We start from the raw sequence: 14,813 nt of genomic DNA, 5'->3' as shown, positions 1-14,813 counted from the left end.
TTTTAACATAAGAATTGTAGTACTGTTGATATTTGTGAATTAATGATCAAAAATTTTTCAGAAAAAAATTTCAATTTTATCGATTAGACTAACACCAGAAACTATTAGACCAGATTTATGCATTTTTAATTTTATTTTATTCTACGAGCTTTCGTGGTTACCTAAAAACAATGATTTCAAGAAGTTTTTACCACAATTGTAAAAAGTTGTAGAAGTTATGATTATTCATAACTCTATTAAATAATAATACAATAGAAAAACTAAAATAAGTACATATAAGAAAAAAAACATTTTAGGGTTAGGTTTTTTTTTACATTTCAGGATGTTTTCCTACATTTAAATACTTAATTGTGCTCAACAAATTTAAGTCGACTAAATAAATTTTGTGCAGCCGGGTTACTAATAATGGGATGATAAAAAACAAAAATATTATGTGAAATAAAACACTACAGGTTTATAATGATCATTGGCTCGAAAGATAAAAAAACAAAAGCTAAGTTTAAGCTAGATCAAACTTCTGTAGGGACTTGCATTGAGTTAGAAGTGCGAGTTAGATATTAAGACATTTTTCTCAGGAGAAACATAAAAACTGATTCCTCATCAAAATTATTTTCATTTACGTATCGACAATTGATTTTATAAATTTCAGTAAAGCTTAAACTAAGACAAACATTCCAAATTTAGATCGCATCACGATGAGCGTGATCACAAAAAAGTTATATAATTTACTATTATTAAATTATTTTCCTAATCATTGAGCTATTTTAAATTAAATTCCCTTCACAATCAGAAAATCTGATGATAATGCATTCAAATGAATTTAGATATGGATTCATGTTATTTCAGATATTTAACTTTTATAATTTCAGATAATTTGACCCACCAGACTGCTGACAAGATTTATTTGCCAGCCAATTTTTAAATTTTCGGAATATTTTAAGCAATTTTCTTCGATGTAATAGCTTTGTAACTAGTTTCAAATAATTTTGGTAATTTTTCATAGTTTTTGATGAGATGAGCTACCAGTACAATTTGAAATATAAAGTCTGCTTCATTTAATATTGGAACAAATTCTTTTGCTCATTGTGGCGCTCCTAGTGGACGGATTTGGAAACTTTTTTCACCCGCGTGTCGGGAAATTCATTACCTTTCACCATGTATTTATGTCATAACACCAAACGATAGCATTTTGTAAACAACCGCCATGAAAGCCGAACGGAGAGATCAAATTGTGCACAGTTTTCTTACGAGTCTTCTTAAGCAGACTTTAGAAAGTAAAGCTAAGAGAATTGGCACCTCTAAAATTATAAAAAACGCTTAAAAATAAATATTATTTGAAGATTTCAAACACAAAAATTTCAAAAGAAAATTGTAAAGGGGACCAAATATTTTAATATTTGATGGAAATGAACAGGAAAAGTCTCTTCTTTCTGCTTATGCAAGCATAAGCGCAGCTGTTATTTTTTCATCAAGTTATTCTGGGTGTTTTAGTTTACATTCGATGAAAAAATAAAATTAAAAATTTAAAATTTTAAATCCACTTCTAAAAAAAAAATTATGAAATGTAAAACCGTTTTCTATAATAAACTCAAATTTGATGGTTTTGGCGATAGTTTCCCTTGGACTCCAAACACCAGAAATAACATTAAAAAAAATTAATTTTCGTTCGAAAGACATTCAAAAGTGGTAGTGTTAACTTAAAAATGAAGCATCGGAAGATAATCATATCTTTTTTAGAAAGATAGATTATTCTATATTCACAAATCCTTACCAACAAACCCAAATTTATCAATATTCTAAGCTTCAAACAATCGAAAAATGTACGCAGATAAAGGAAATGATTTATTTTTTTCGTGATTGCATGAGTAAAAAGACGAAAATTGCATCAGAACTCAGTGTTCAAAAATGATGATATTCAACCAAATACACATATTTTAATAATATTTGAAATATTTTTTTTTGTATGGTGCTTGCTCAGGATTCTTTTTATCAATCAGTAAATATAGATTTACGACACTTTTAAAAAATTGGTTATCTTTCTTTGAACGGAAAATTAAAACATAATAGTTTTATACTGGGAAACTACTCAAGTTGGTCATATTTTGGAAAAAACACAACATACATAACTTTCTGAAACAAGCCCGACGTTATTTCATGTTATCTAGCAATTAAGAAGGGAATGGGGATTTGTTCTTTTGATTCCGTTTACGAGACATGGCCGAGAGATCAAGTCACCCTAGGGATCAAGACTCCTAACTATCCCCCAAAGTTTTTTGATACACGAGGTACTCCGACTTTCACAGTAAGTAGGCGAGGAGTGAGCGGGGCTCTCAATGAGTTTGTTTACAAACATAAGATTATTTGCTCAGCATTTCTGTGGTTTGTTGGTAAACAAACTTCATGAGTTCCGCATAGTTGCATAGCCTAAATAGCCAAAATGGCTGAATCGGGAATTCGATATTCGGTAACACCTCCTGTATACACAAACCTTGCTCTCTCCTACAGTTCGCGTCATTTAGTGATTGAGTTTAATCTGAGCAAACGGCACAAAATCTGAAGTCATTGCTAAACTTGAATAATTTTGGGATAAATCGAGCTCAAATAAAGAGTATGGTTCGTAAATACACACCATAAATAAGTTAATCCACTGTTAAGCGCTAAAGATAAAAAAAAATGTTCAAAATACTAATTTTATGCAATAAAATAATATTTATCTGTAGAAATAGAATAGAGATGTACCGAATAGTGGTATTCGGCGAACGGCCAAATACCGAATATTGACCTTTTCAACTATTCGGCCAAACGAATATTCGGTCGAATATTCTATTGAGTTTTTAATGAAAAAAACTAAAGAGATTATTTCAATGCTTTCTATTTTTTTCCATATTAATGCCTCTCATGTTTTTAGACGATTATTTTCAACCAGATGATATTATTGGATAATGTATTACAAGATATTTTTCAAGTAGGGGTCTTTCTGATTCTTAAAATTTCACCAATAACTGAAAAGACATCAGATGACTAGTCGCTTCAAGGGCGTTTATCACCAAAGAGATTTCTGTTCCTGAGACAAAACATGTCGAAACAGGTGCCGAGCTATTTGAAATTGCTTCTTTGGTATTGAATTAGATGAAGGTTGAATTTGAGCAAGATATCTTCAAAATAGTTGTTGAAAAGAAAGATGATCTTTAACCTTAAGCATACCATACTTTCAACCACACGTATTCACATGATCAAGCATTCAGGACGATTTTTGAAAAAAATAAATAAAAAAAGGGCAAAATTTATGCTTATTTTGAGATTTTTGAAAAATCTTTATTGAACACAAAATCTAAAAATGTTTAAAGAGAAATATGAGTTTCTCATTTGATTTAGAAAATAATTTGAATAAACCCGAGCAAAATTCGGTAAATTTTGAAAAATATATGAACATCCCGGCCAGATTTGACCTATCTGAAATCTTTACTGGATTTATGGGCCAGCCCTAATATATCCAGAAAATCTGGATTAAACTATAATCAAAGTATAAAGCGATACTTGTAAGCATTCTCCAGTAAGATCTACAGTGAAAGATACGCGGTTACACATAAGTTGTTTTGCCGAAACTATAAGTTTTTGATGATTGTATAGGCTTTACAATACTGCTTTTGGATATTTTATGAAATATCCAAAATCATTTGAAAATTTTTCCTAATACTTAGCTCAACTATTCGGTGAGCCGATTATTCGGCTTAACGGTATTTTGGCGGTATTCGGCGCCGAATATTCGGTCGACCGAATATTCGGTACATCTCTAGAATAGAACATACTAAACGTAAAACATAAATTTCAATAGAATTTTATCATAAAATTAGAATACTATTGACCATATTTTATGAAAACTCCAATGCTGGATTTTATTTCAAGGCTGTCATAGAAACTGCTAAATGTGTTTTTCTTCTTTGGATCCATAACATTTAAAATTGAATTCTCAATACTTGGAACTTGTTGAAAAATTCTACGGCATCAACTTTGCTAAGGACTGCAATGCAAAATTTCACCTAACGTTAAATCACATTTTTATATTTGGGCAAATCGTACAACGTTCATAAATATTCTTATAGCGAGAACGGTATCAGTGTGAGGGTCGTGAAATGATTAAAATATTTGATAAAAATGGGATGTTTTATCGATTTTTCAAAATATGACATTGAACAATCAGCACAACAAATTTTCACTGAATTAGCTATTTACTGCAGAACTTTGATTTGAAAAAATTGCAATCACAGATTTGATTTTGACCAAAAAGAATCAAGAAGCTTCCAAACAAAAAACATGTGTCAATTTTACACGCCTTTACACGCCTTTACACGCCACGGTTTAAATAGAGGGTTAAAAATCTTTTACAACTGACAAATGACATCCTAAATAATTGGCCCGTTGCTTCAATTAACCTTTTGAAGCAACGGGCCACTTTTAATATAAAATTATTTCGGCGGGCCGCATTAAAAATAAAATTTAGTTTGCACAATTTAATGTAGTTTTTAGTTTCATCACTAAAACCGGATCATTTTTCAATAATTTGAATGTTTTTAAAGATTTGAAATGTTTAGCGAAGACTCTATTTTTACAAAAAGCAAACATCATTTGCTCCCTTTCATTTATTAAAAAACGGGTGACGCCCTCTGACACCAGATACCTGCTCAGTTTAGCAACACGTTTCAAATTTTGGAGTTTTCCCTCTTTACTTCCTCGCTACGAAAAATGTTTGGGGCTGGCTAGTAAAACTGTCAAAATGAACGTGGTGACGAACTTGTTAAAAAGGAAAATTTTCGAAAGTCTTTCGAAGGTTCGTAAAAAGATTTGAACCGTTTTCTGAAAAAAAAACCTTTTTTGTTCGAACCGATGCGATGGTATTTTTCGTCATCAAAATGGTATTTTGGTATTTTTCTCCTTGGAAAGTTTCATGGAGCTTAACCATTGCGATTTTTTACTGCGCCTATTTTCAAAAAAGTTTTCTTTACAATTTATTTATTTTTTTTCGTAAAGCCTCCTTTTTCCAATCAGCGGCTTTTTATAATTTGAAGTTCCGTATGAAATCATTGCATTGAGATGGTGAGCATGCATGGTTTCAAATTAATGAAAAATTCATAATTTCACAGATTTTAAATCAGATTTGTCAATGTTACAGTTTACATTTTTGATTCTAGATTTTTTTTACAAATTTCAAAAACTTTCCTAATTTAATTCAGATACCTACTTTTTTGGGATTTCTAAGGCTGAATCATGAAAATCTTGGTAATGTGGATTGCTAATTTTGAAATAAAATGACTCAATTCAATCAATTTAATTTAATCAATGTTTGGCTTGATTTGCCAATGAAATTTCCGAAAAAAAAACATTACACAAGATAACAAAATTCTCATTTTCCGAGGTGCAAGGAATCTCAAAACAGATTTTTACCTACCCGAAGTTGCTGAGTTCAAATATTCATTTTTTTTTGTCAGCACTAAATTTCGAGATGACTTTAAAAACTAGGTCAAAAAATTAGTTATTTAATTTGCGTAGGGGAGAGTGGGGATACTTGATCCCCTTTTCTTATTTTCACCATATCTTTTTGGAAACATTTAGCAACTCGCCGTCTTTGACATTTTCTGACAGCTTGTAACTTCAAGTTTCTATGCTCCAAAAACTAGAACGATACTTGAACCCGTTGATGAACTAGAAGCATTTTCGCGGGAGTAAAAAAATTGCGATTTTTCTGAAGTTAGGGGAGACTTGATCCCCTATTGAAGGAGTCTTGATCTTTTATTCAGGAAGCCCTTATCCTTGTATAAAAATCAAACAAAACCCTAATATAGAATGTTAATTTAGTATTTTGGTCATGTTTGTTCTCATTTCACAATTTATAGCAGACATAAGAAGAAATTCTATAACTTTGTCTCAACGCTAATAACATTGCATACTTAAAGGCGCAATTTTTTATAATTAAGAGAAAATTAATTATTTTTGGTCTTTTCTTCAGATAACTGTTGGATTGTTATTAGTTATTGGATAAATATTAGTAATTTCGTAATCAGCAATCATAACGATCAATTCAGAAGAAGAATATGCCGTTTGGAAGGGGGATCAATTGTACCCAACTCTAGGGGATCAATTATACCCATAATCAACATTTTAGAAAACTTTTTCTGAAAAAAGTTAAGAGTTTTCCATTGCTTTGAAAATATGGCATTATGAAGTTCATTCTACGCTCGAACGATTGATACATTGGAACAAATATTTTTTTCATAATTTTCCCATGTAAGGAACATTTTAAAGTGATGAAAAAAGATCTTCAAGTTACATTTTGTGAAATTTTTCAAACAAAGTTCAATTACTCAAACAATTATTTTGTTAAAATTTTTCAAACTACAAGCATTGTTATTTGGCTCATTTTGGCACATTTTTCTAGAACATTTGATCTTCGTAAGACATTCCAGTTTCGAGATATAGCTAAGGAATCAAGTATCCCCAGGGATCAAGTATCCTCATTCTCCCCTACTCTTTGACAAGACTGTAAAATACAAATACTCAATGATCAACTTTCTCAGAGACCGCGAGTCATTATAAATTCTGAGAAAAAAGTTATGGAAGTTTTCATTTTGTTATTTTTTTTTTCAATCCTGCAAAAAAAGGAATTTTGACGAAGATTTATAGAAAAATTAAACTAAATTGAATCTTTGATATTTTTAAAACCGTAGATCAAATCATTTCGCAGTCTTCAACTAACTTCGGGATGAATAAGCCATAAAGATGCTTAAAATCACTCGAGAAAAAAAAACAAAGTTGTTGAATGAATGAAAATTTTAATATCCAATATTCAATAACCTTATTTAATGATGTCGGAAGAAGTTTAATCTAATTTTTTTCTGAATTTCTACAAATTGTAAGTAGAATTCAACTTTTGAAAGCATTATATCTTTGATACAAGAATATTTGGGCAATATCTGAGTCCTTGATTGAATGAAAGGTAGTAAATTATTGAAAGTCAGCTTTAGAATTTGATGGAGGTTTATTGGTTTATCATTTATGAAAGATCGATTTTACTTAAAACTGATCAATTCAAAAACTTCTACACACAAGTGATAGACAATATCTGTTAAAAAAATCTTATTAAATCAGTTATTGAATCATAGGCACTAAAAATGCAGCCTTCCTGTGTAACTGTTACAAACTTTTTTATTGAATCACAGATTTACAGATATTATTATAGTCGAGAAATCAGAATTTCTGAGTCAAGAACGTTCTATAATCGATCACCCACTCTTTATTATAAAACTTTCCTTATTTCCGTCAATAATCAAGAACAAAAATATTTCACTTTTTCATAAAATTTTAACTTTGTTTGAAAGACTTAACCAACTCCTATATTACGTTTTTCCAATAAATAATATTGCATCCATGCCTTCATAAAAATTCAATGAAAAGCTTAAATCCTACAAAAAAATCAACAATTTGGATGATTATGGGACGGATGCAAATGGAATTTTATTTTTTTTTTTTTGATTTTCTTATAAATTTTTTTTTGGTTAGTTGTGACTGCTATTTTATGATAATTAACAAAAACAGAAAAAAATAATTTGAAATTTGCTTCGCGGGCCGCACTAACATGTCTCGAGGGCCGCATGCGGCCCGCGGGCCGCGGGTTGCTCACCCCTGGCTTAGATGAATATCGATCCTAGAAAAATCATTCTTTCTACGACCAAAAGCTTAAATTCAGATCCATTGAGCTTTTTGTGCTTTGCTGACATTCAGCCCATTCGATTCACTCGACAAAACATGGAAAACTCTGACGCAGCATAACCGGTTAAAGCTCTCCATTTTCCAATCCAGAAGCTCGCTTTCTCGCTCAAAAAAAGCTTGAAACAGCAAAGTCGACTTACCTGTCGCAGAAGGAGAACCGATTGCCCCGGACGTTATCGAAATGGCTGCGGTCTGCTTCCTCCTCGCAGTAGCTACAGTTGCAATACGAATACTGGGACCCGTACAGACTGGAGTCGTCATCTAGCTCGGTTAAGTTTACATCGGTATCGAAAGCTTCATCCAACTGGCTGCGTGGGGCGCCCGAATCGTTCGACGAGCTTGTGGCACGGGATCTGGAAACGAAAATGGAAAAGCACGTGGTTAACTAGAAAGCTAGTCTTAAGCGTTGGTTGAAAGCTTTGAATTTGCAAAATTAAAAAAACAACTGGGAAGTTGAAAAGCTTTCAAGGTTTGGAAACTTAGAAAAAATCTTTTAAAATTGAGGAAAACCCTGAGCATTCCAAATTTGAAAACTTTTTTATTTCAGAGAGTCGAATTGAATTTTAGCACCATTCAAGAAACAAGTTCTCAATCTTACGCCTTCTGGCAAAACTTTCCTTTTTATTGCTCTAAAGCCGGCAAATCCAATCGGAGAAATGAATCACCAGAGAACTGGAATACAAAGTCTGTATCGCTTATCTGGACATACAAAGTTGCTTAACGTCATCCAAAGTCTGGGTTGGGATCCATCATTCGGGGTCATAAACTAGATCATAAAATCCGGAATTGCCAATATTTTAATTGTTGCATTTCATCTTGATGTCTGGAAGCAAGTGATTTGCCTTGTTCAACCATTTGATTGACTTTACCTGTAGATGGACACAATTCTTATTGAAAGTTTTTATCAGGTATCACCACGATGTGATTGACCTACATCAAGGCACTTCCTGTTGGAAAATATTCGAATTTAGCTCCCTTCAAATAGAGATAAAGTCAACATAAATTCACACTTCCTTCCTAAACCTTTTTCTCGGTCACTAATTTAAATTGAACGTTTCACATTCCTTAAAAAATTGATTACAGTTCAATCAATTTTACTTTACCAAAACAAATCAAAATCTTTATTTATTTGATTTAAAAAGGTTATGCAAGTTAACGTCAAAAAGTTTTGCAACAAAGGCAGTACATTTCCTATCAGGTGGGCGACGCAAACAAAAAACTATCGGAAGAAGGCTAATAATTGTGTAGCACCATTGCAAAGTTCCTGTTTCGATATTGATGTTAACACAACTAATGGCTATGCTTTCATGCAGACGATTCGTTTTTTTGTAGCATACGGAATTCAGGTGTGATTCATGGATGAATAAATGTATCAATCAACCTCGCTAGGGAGGTAAAATTAACCCATTTCACCTATCTTTATCATAATTTAACGAACAAATCATAGCCAAATGAATAAAACCTCAGTAAACTTTTATTGATACGCCATTTACAAAAAAAAACAGATATGTACATATCTACTAGCGTAAAATACCATAATTCAACAAGAAATAGTCAGCACCCGAGGGCGTATCAACTCATGCAAACGATTAATTATGAGCTCAACAAAAAATTACCATTAAACCATGCGATGCCTCCAATAATTGCTCAATCCCCTTTGCAAAGTTGCACTCAATTATGCCCTAGAATTTATGTGTGACCACTTAGCAGAAAGCTACCGGCTGTCTACGCCAAGTGGGTAGATATCGTCATGCGCCTCGGAAGCAGGAAGCAAAATAAGGGAACCATCCTTGCGAACGATAAGCGCACGAATAAATTTTTTCACCCTACGCTGAGCCGAGTTTGCACGGAAAGCATATGGGCTGATTAAAACTGTTCAGCATTTATGAGGTAGAATGTACAAATGAATTTAAAAAAAAGTGTATCAGAGTAATTGAACTTGATGTTATCGAATCGTTCGCATTTTAAGATTTTCAATTTTGATTTTAAGATTCCTTCATTAACGACAGATGAAGGAATAACTACTAACTTGTGTCATGAAGCCTGCCCCGATTTATTGCATCATTGAATAAACGCTGTATAAATAAACCCATTGGGATTTTGTTTCATGATAATTGTCAAAGAAGTTGCTTGAAATTTATTGTTCCCGATGTACTTTACCAACTGTCAATTCGGTTCAAGTAAAAAAAAACCCATTATTTTATGAACGGGACGTGGTGAACCAACTTGGAATCATGTAATTGATGGCAAATTATGTAAATAGCAATATTAAGGAACTCTGAGAATTGAAAGATAAAAAATGCAGTCAAGATGAAGGTTTTTTTTCGTGATCAAGATCACAATCGTGTTATGACAATTCTAGCGAGATGTCCATACATGTTACAAGTATTTTCAAAGAATTTTGCTTTTCAAATAATATTTCATTTATCATAAACATAATTTTTTCTACCTTTTAATACGTATAACTAGCAGTTAATAGTGCTTAAGTTTTTGGTTCTGGGTCAAATGGTCAAATGATCAGTCTTCCAATAACTACAAGGGTTTGTGATATAGCTAAGCTGGCAAGTCAGTTGCTTACTGAGCCGTTGTCTATGAGCAAACATCGAACATAGTTGTACGGGATAATTTTAAAGTTGCGAATGCTACAAAAATGGTAGAACGACTATAATCGAAAGCAAAAAAAAAGTTCCCCAAGGAAGCCATCAGGGTTTACCAATGTTCAAGGTATTTATGATGGGTCTCCTGCAAGACATCTAAAAATGTTCCGTAAAATAGCACAATATCCGCACTAGAATTTCTTTTAAGAAACACTCAAGAAATCAGTGAGATTAAGACTCTAAAAATACTCTTTTGTTCGCTAATTCTCTGTGACTAAGAGTACAATATGATGTTCCAAATTAAATTCTACTCTAAATGATTTTTTTAATTTAAACATGTTAATATCAGTTTTTGAGAAAAATATGCAATCAATCAACGTATATATTTCAGAAAATTAAAAATCGAGCTAAACACAAAGTTTCCTTCAATCATGAATAGTAAAATTCTACAGTTTAAAAATATGTTGAAATAAAGAACTCAGTGTGTATATAAATGTCAAACAAAATTGTTAAACTTGATTAATAATTGTAGTACTCGATTTTTGAAAAATTCCCATGTGAAGCGTAAATGATAGAAATAATGTTTAGATTGCATTCATATTTCTGACTGTGCACTATCTTTTATCTAAATCTTTGAGAATTTAGGTAATTACTGCCGCTATTCGCAAGACTGTCTCTGATGCATTTTCATCATTTTTTAGTTTATCTCGGAAAACATTCTAAAACAGTTAGTTCTTAAATGCAGACTAAAAACTTTCATAATTATGTTCCCAACATATACGAAAAAATACCAAGTCATGTCTGTCCCATATAAAATACACCCGCGAAGCTATCCCATCCCAAGTAACACAGATTATGCCAACTAGCATTAGGAAGTTTTATTATGGTTTAATTATGGCATTTTTTTGTGCAGCTCGTTTTATGACGGTTTTATTATGGTCATGCAGAATGCTTATAATTTTTTTTCGACCATATGTTTTTAGATGGTTTTGAAAACGCTAATAAAACTTTTATTAAACATGCTGTTTTAGTTATTTTGAAAGAGTTGTGAATGCTTTTTTTAAACTATAATAAAACACAAACCTAGAAGTTTGCTCCAAGCTTTCTTTTGCATGTTCTATAATAGCACTCAGTGCATGATTATTAAACCGCCATAAAACTTAGTGACAGTTCTCGATCAAGATGTCAAAACAGGACACGCTCAGATTAGATAGCACATATTTGAATTGGAACTCCAATTTTTACACATTTTTGGTAAGTTATGCGTGTTGGTTTTGAGTTAAAATTAAAAAAAACATCTTTGAAAACTTGAAATCACCGAAAGTGGTATGAATATCTTTACAATATGAGTATTGAGTGAAAGGGCCCAAATAGTAGGAAAAAAATTGTTGCTTGACGCCATCATTAATTCAAGATGGCGGCTTCCGCTTTTATTTTCAAAGCTGTAAATTACTGAAAATATCGTGAAACCTTCACAATATGGTTAGGTGAAAGTAATAAACGAGTAGAAGTCAAATTTCGTTGCCCGTCGCCATCTTAAATCCAAGATGGCGGCTACCACTCAACTTGAAAATACTGTAAATGACTGAAAATCGCATAAAACCTTTATTATAGGGGTATAAGTTGAAAGAAATCAACCGGTAGAAGTTGAATTTCGCTATCTGACGCCATCTTGAAATCCAAGATGGTGGCTTCCGCTAAACTTTAAAATGTAGTAAATGACTTAAAATGACATGAAACCCAGGTGGTAGTGGGTGGAAGGGCTTAACGAGTAGAAGTCGAATATTGCTATCTTACGCCATCTTGAAATCCAAGATGGCAGCTTTCTATAAACTTTAAAAATGCTCTAAATCATTGAATATCGCATGAAACCTCCAAAATATGGGTGTTTGTCAATTGGGATAAGCTATAAAAAGTTTATTTTTGCATTCTGTCGCTATCTTGAAATCCAAGATGGTGGCTTCAGCTGAACTTAAAAATACTGTACATGAATGAAAATAGCATGAAACTCCCAAATATATTGTATTGGGTGCTAAGGCTAAATGATAGAAGTCAAATATCTCTTTTCGCGTTTCTCTGAAAATCTGTAAGTGACTGAAAATCCCACAAAAACCACCACAATACAGACCCCATTCGTTTTTGGCAACATTCGATTTTGGAAACATCGAATTTGGCACATGTGCCTAAATCAGACGGTAAACAGAAACAACATAACCTTATAGTTTTCGCTAGAATAAGACCAATACAATTTAAACATAATAGCATGATAGGAATAATAGAATTACATAAATGGCAAAAAAATCAAAAACTATAAACAAAACAAGAAAAGTGCTAAATGCATTAGAAACATAATGAAAAAATAATAAAAGTGATTTAAAATTATCTAAATTGTCTTAAAATAGTAGTTTTAATGTAGTATTACGTGAAAAAAGTTGTGTTCAAGCGATTTTCATTGATTAACAATATTTTAAATTCAGTGGAAGCTGCCATCTTGGATTTCAAGATGGCGTCGGAAAGAAAAAAATCGACTTCTAGTTTAGCCCTTTCACCCAATACCCGTATAGTGGTGGTTTAATGCGACTTTTTGTCACCATTAAGCATTAAAAGTTGAGCGGATGCCGCCATCTTGGATTTCAAGATGGCGTCTGATAGCTAAATTCAACTTCTACTCGTTTAGCCCTTTCACCCGATACCCATTTTGTTGGGGTTTTATGCGATTTCAAGTCATTTACACCATTTTAAAGTTCAGCGGAAGCCGCCATCTTGGATTTCAAGATGGCGTCAGACAACGAAATTTGACTTCAACTCATGATTTATTCCACGGGTCATTCAAAACCAATCCCTTTTCATTCAAAAAGTCTGTCCTCATTTACTGTACTAATGATTAACAACTCAGAAATGAGGAACTCAACCTTAGCGTGTAATTGGTTGGCTTGCGAGAGAAACGTCAAATCGTAGCATTTTTTGGGGTCATCATTAAACCATAATAAAACTATGAATTGACTCACGCCATGTTGGTTGCAAAATCGAAGGGCACAAAATGACGCCATGTTGATGGATTCACATGCCAGCATTGGAAAATATTTTTTCAGGCCATTTTCCACCAATTCCATCATGATTGACCTTCAAATTTGACGAGGCGCATTTATTTTAAGATACTATTTCATACACATTTTACCTAAAATCTTGACTGGCAGTAGAAAAGAAGCTCAATATATGGTTAAAACATTGGTTTTTTTTAGCTATTAATTTTACCAGATCATATCTGAATAATGCAATCATCATTCATCAACCATTATGGTTGCTGGAAAAAATAAAAAAAAACTCCGAGAACTGACAGAACCGAAAAAAAACAAAAAATTCTAACATGTTTTATAATAGCTTTTTAAAAGCTTTGGTGACCAATATTGATGACCAACAATTATATGTCTTGATGACGTTTCTAGGGTAGGGCCAAATAGCCTGATTTTGGCTTTATTAGAGTCCAGGTGATGTTATAGAATGCGCTTTAGCTTTTTATGAAGATTAATGCGATAGTCCAAACGATATTTTGCTGACCATAATAAAGCTAAAATTGTTACTTGAGATATGTCTATTTTTACAAAACGCTTTGAAATGGCTTTGAAAGTATTCATTAAAATTACGAAAGTTAGACTAGATAAAACAGTATTGTAAAGTAAAAAATAACAATTGTTAAAAATTTTAAAATCAAAGTGTAGCCTAATGGGCTAAATCCACTAAACTGATTTTTTATTGAACTGTTCGTTGTGAAACATGGAAAAAAAAGTCTGCAACAGATCCGTATATTTTTCAAGCTTTTGTCATTTCAATTTAGTTTGTATTTATAGTCTTTCTGATAAGATCATCGACAGAAAAACTCTCAAAAAGTTGAAGGCCAGGTTGTTAAATTTATGGAACCTTGTTATTTATTTTATTTTAGGCCCACTCCATTCTTATGATGAACCTACGTTACCTTTATCAAGATAGGTCATAAACATTATTTAAAACTTATTTTCTCAGAAAACAACCAGTAAATTGAATAATATAACGCAGATAGAGGGAATCAAATGATCAACTGACGAAAAACCCATCATTATTTTTTTCTCTGCATCAGCAAATTCAAAAGCAAGAAAAACAATGAACGATATTTTACAACAATTATCTTAATCTCTGTGAAGATAGAAATAGAAAAGGTAAAGTTTCAACCGGGATTCCACGAAACTCTAGAAAAAATCTTTAAAGCCGTTTTTTCAATTTATTGTTCTTACATATTAGACAGTCTTGGCGGCAGCGTCAATTTAACACTTTAATGATAGCACCATCGTACAAAAATTTAGTATCTTTTGAGTTTCAAAAGGGAAAAAACGGGAGTGTTTGACATTACAACTAAGTTTTTATTTTAACATCATTACACTAGCCAAAAGAGCATCCCGTTCGAATCCTTTCCCCCAT

The 14,813-nt window shown here is 32.2% G+C and overlaps 1 protein-coding gene across 3 annotated transcripts in view; it reads right to left on the bottom strand.

Annotated features, from left to right (window-relative positions):
* The window catches only part of LOC129746608 (uncharacterized), a 372,164-nt gene that overhangs the window by 276,633 nt on the left and 80,718 nt on the right, over positions 1-14,813 (bottom strand). For all 3 annotated transcript variants that reach the window (XM_055740345.1, XM_055740346.1, XM_055740348.1), the window contains one exon: positions 7,905-8,117. In XM_055740345.1, coding sequence (XP_055596320.1) covers positions 7,905-8,117 — 213 coding nt within the window. The remainder of the gene's footprint in view (positions 1-7,904; positions 8,118-14,813) is intronic.

The sequence above is a fragment of the Uranotaenia lowii genome, chromosome 2 (assembly GCF_029784155.1).
Source record: "Uranotaenia lowii strain MFRU-FL chromosome 2, ASM2978415v1, whole genome shotgun sequence".
NCBI lineage: Eukaryota > Metazoa > Arthropoda > Insecta > Diptera > Culicidae > Uranotaenia > Uranotaenia lowii.
Note: the sequence above shows the minus strand (reverse complement) of the source record. Positions and strands in the feature narration are given on the sequence as shown.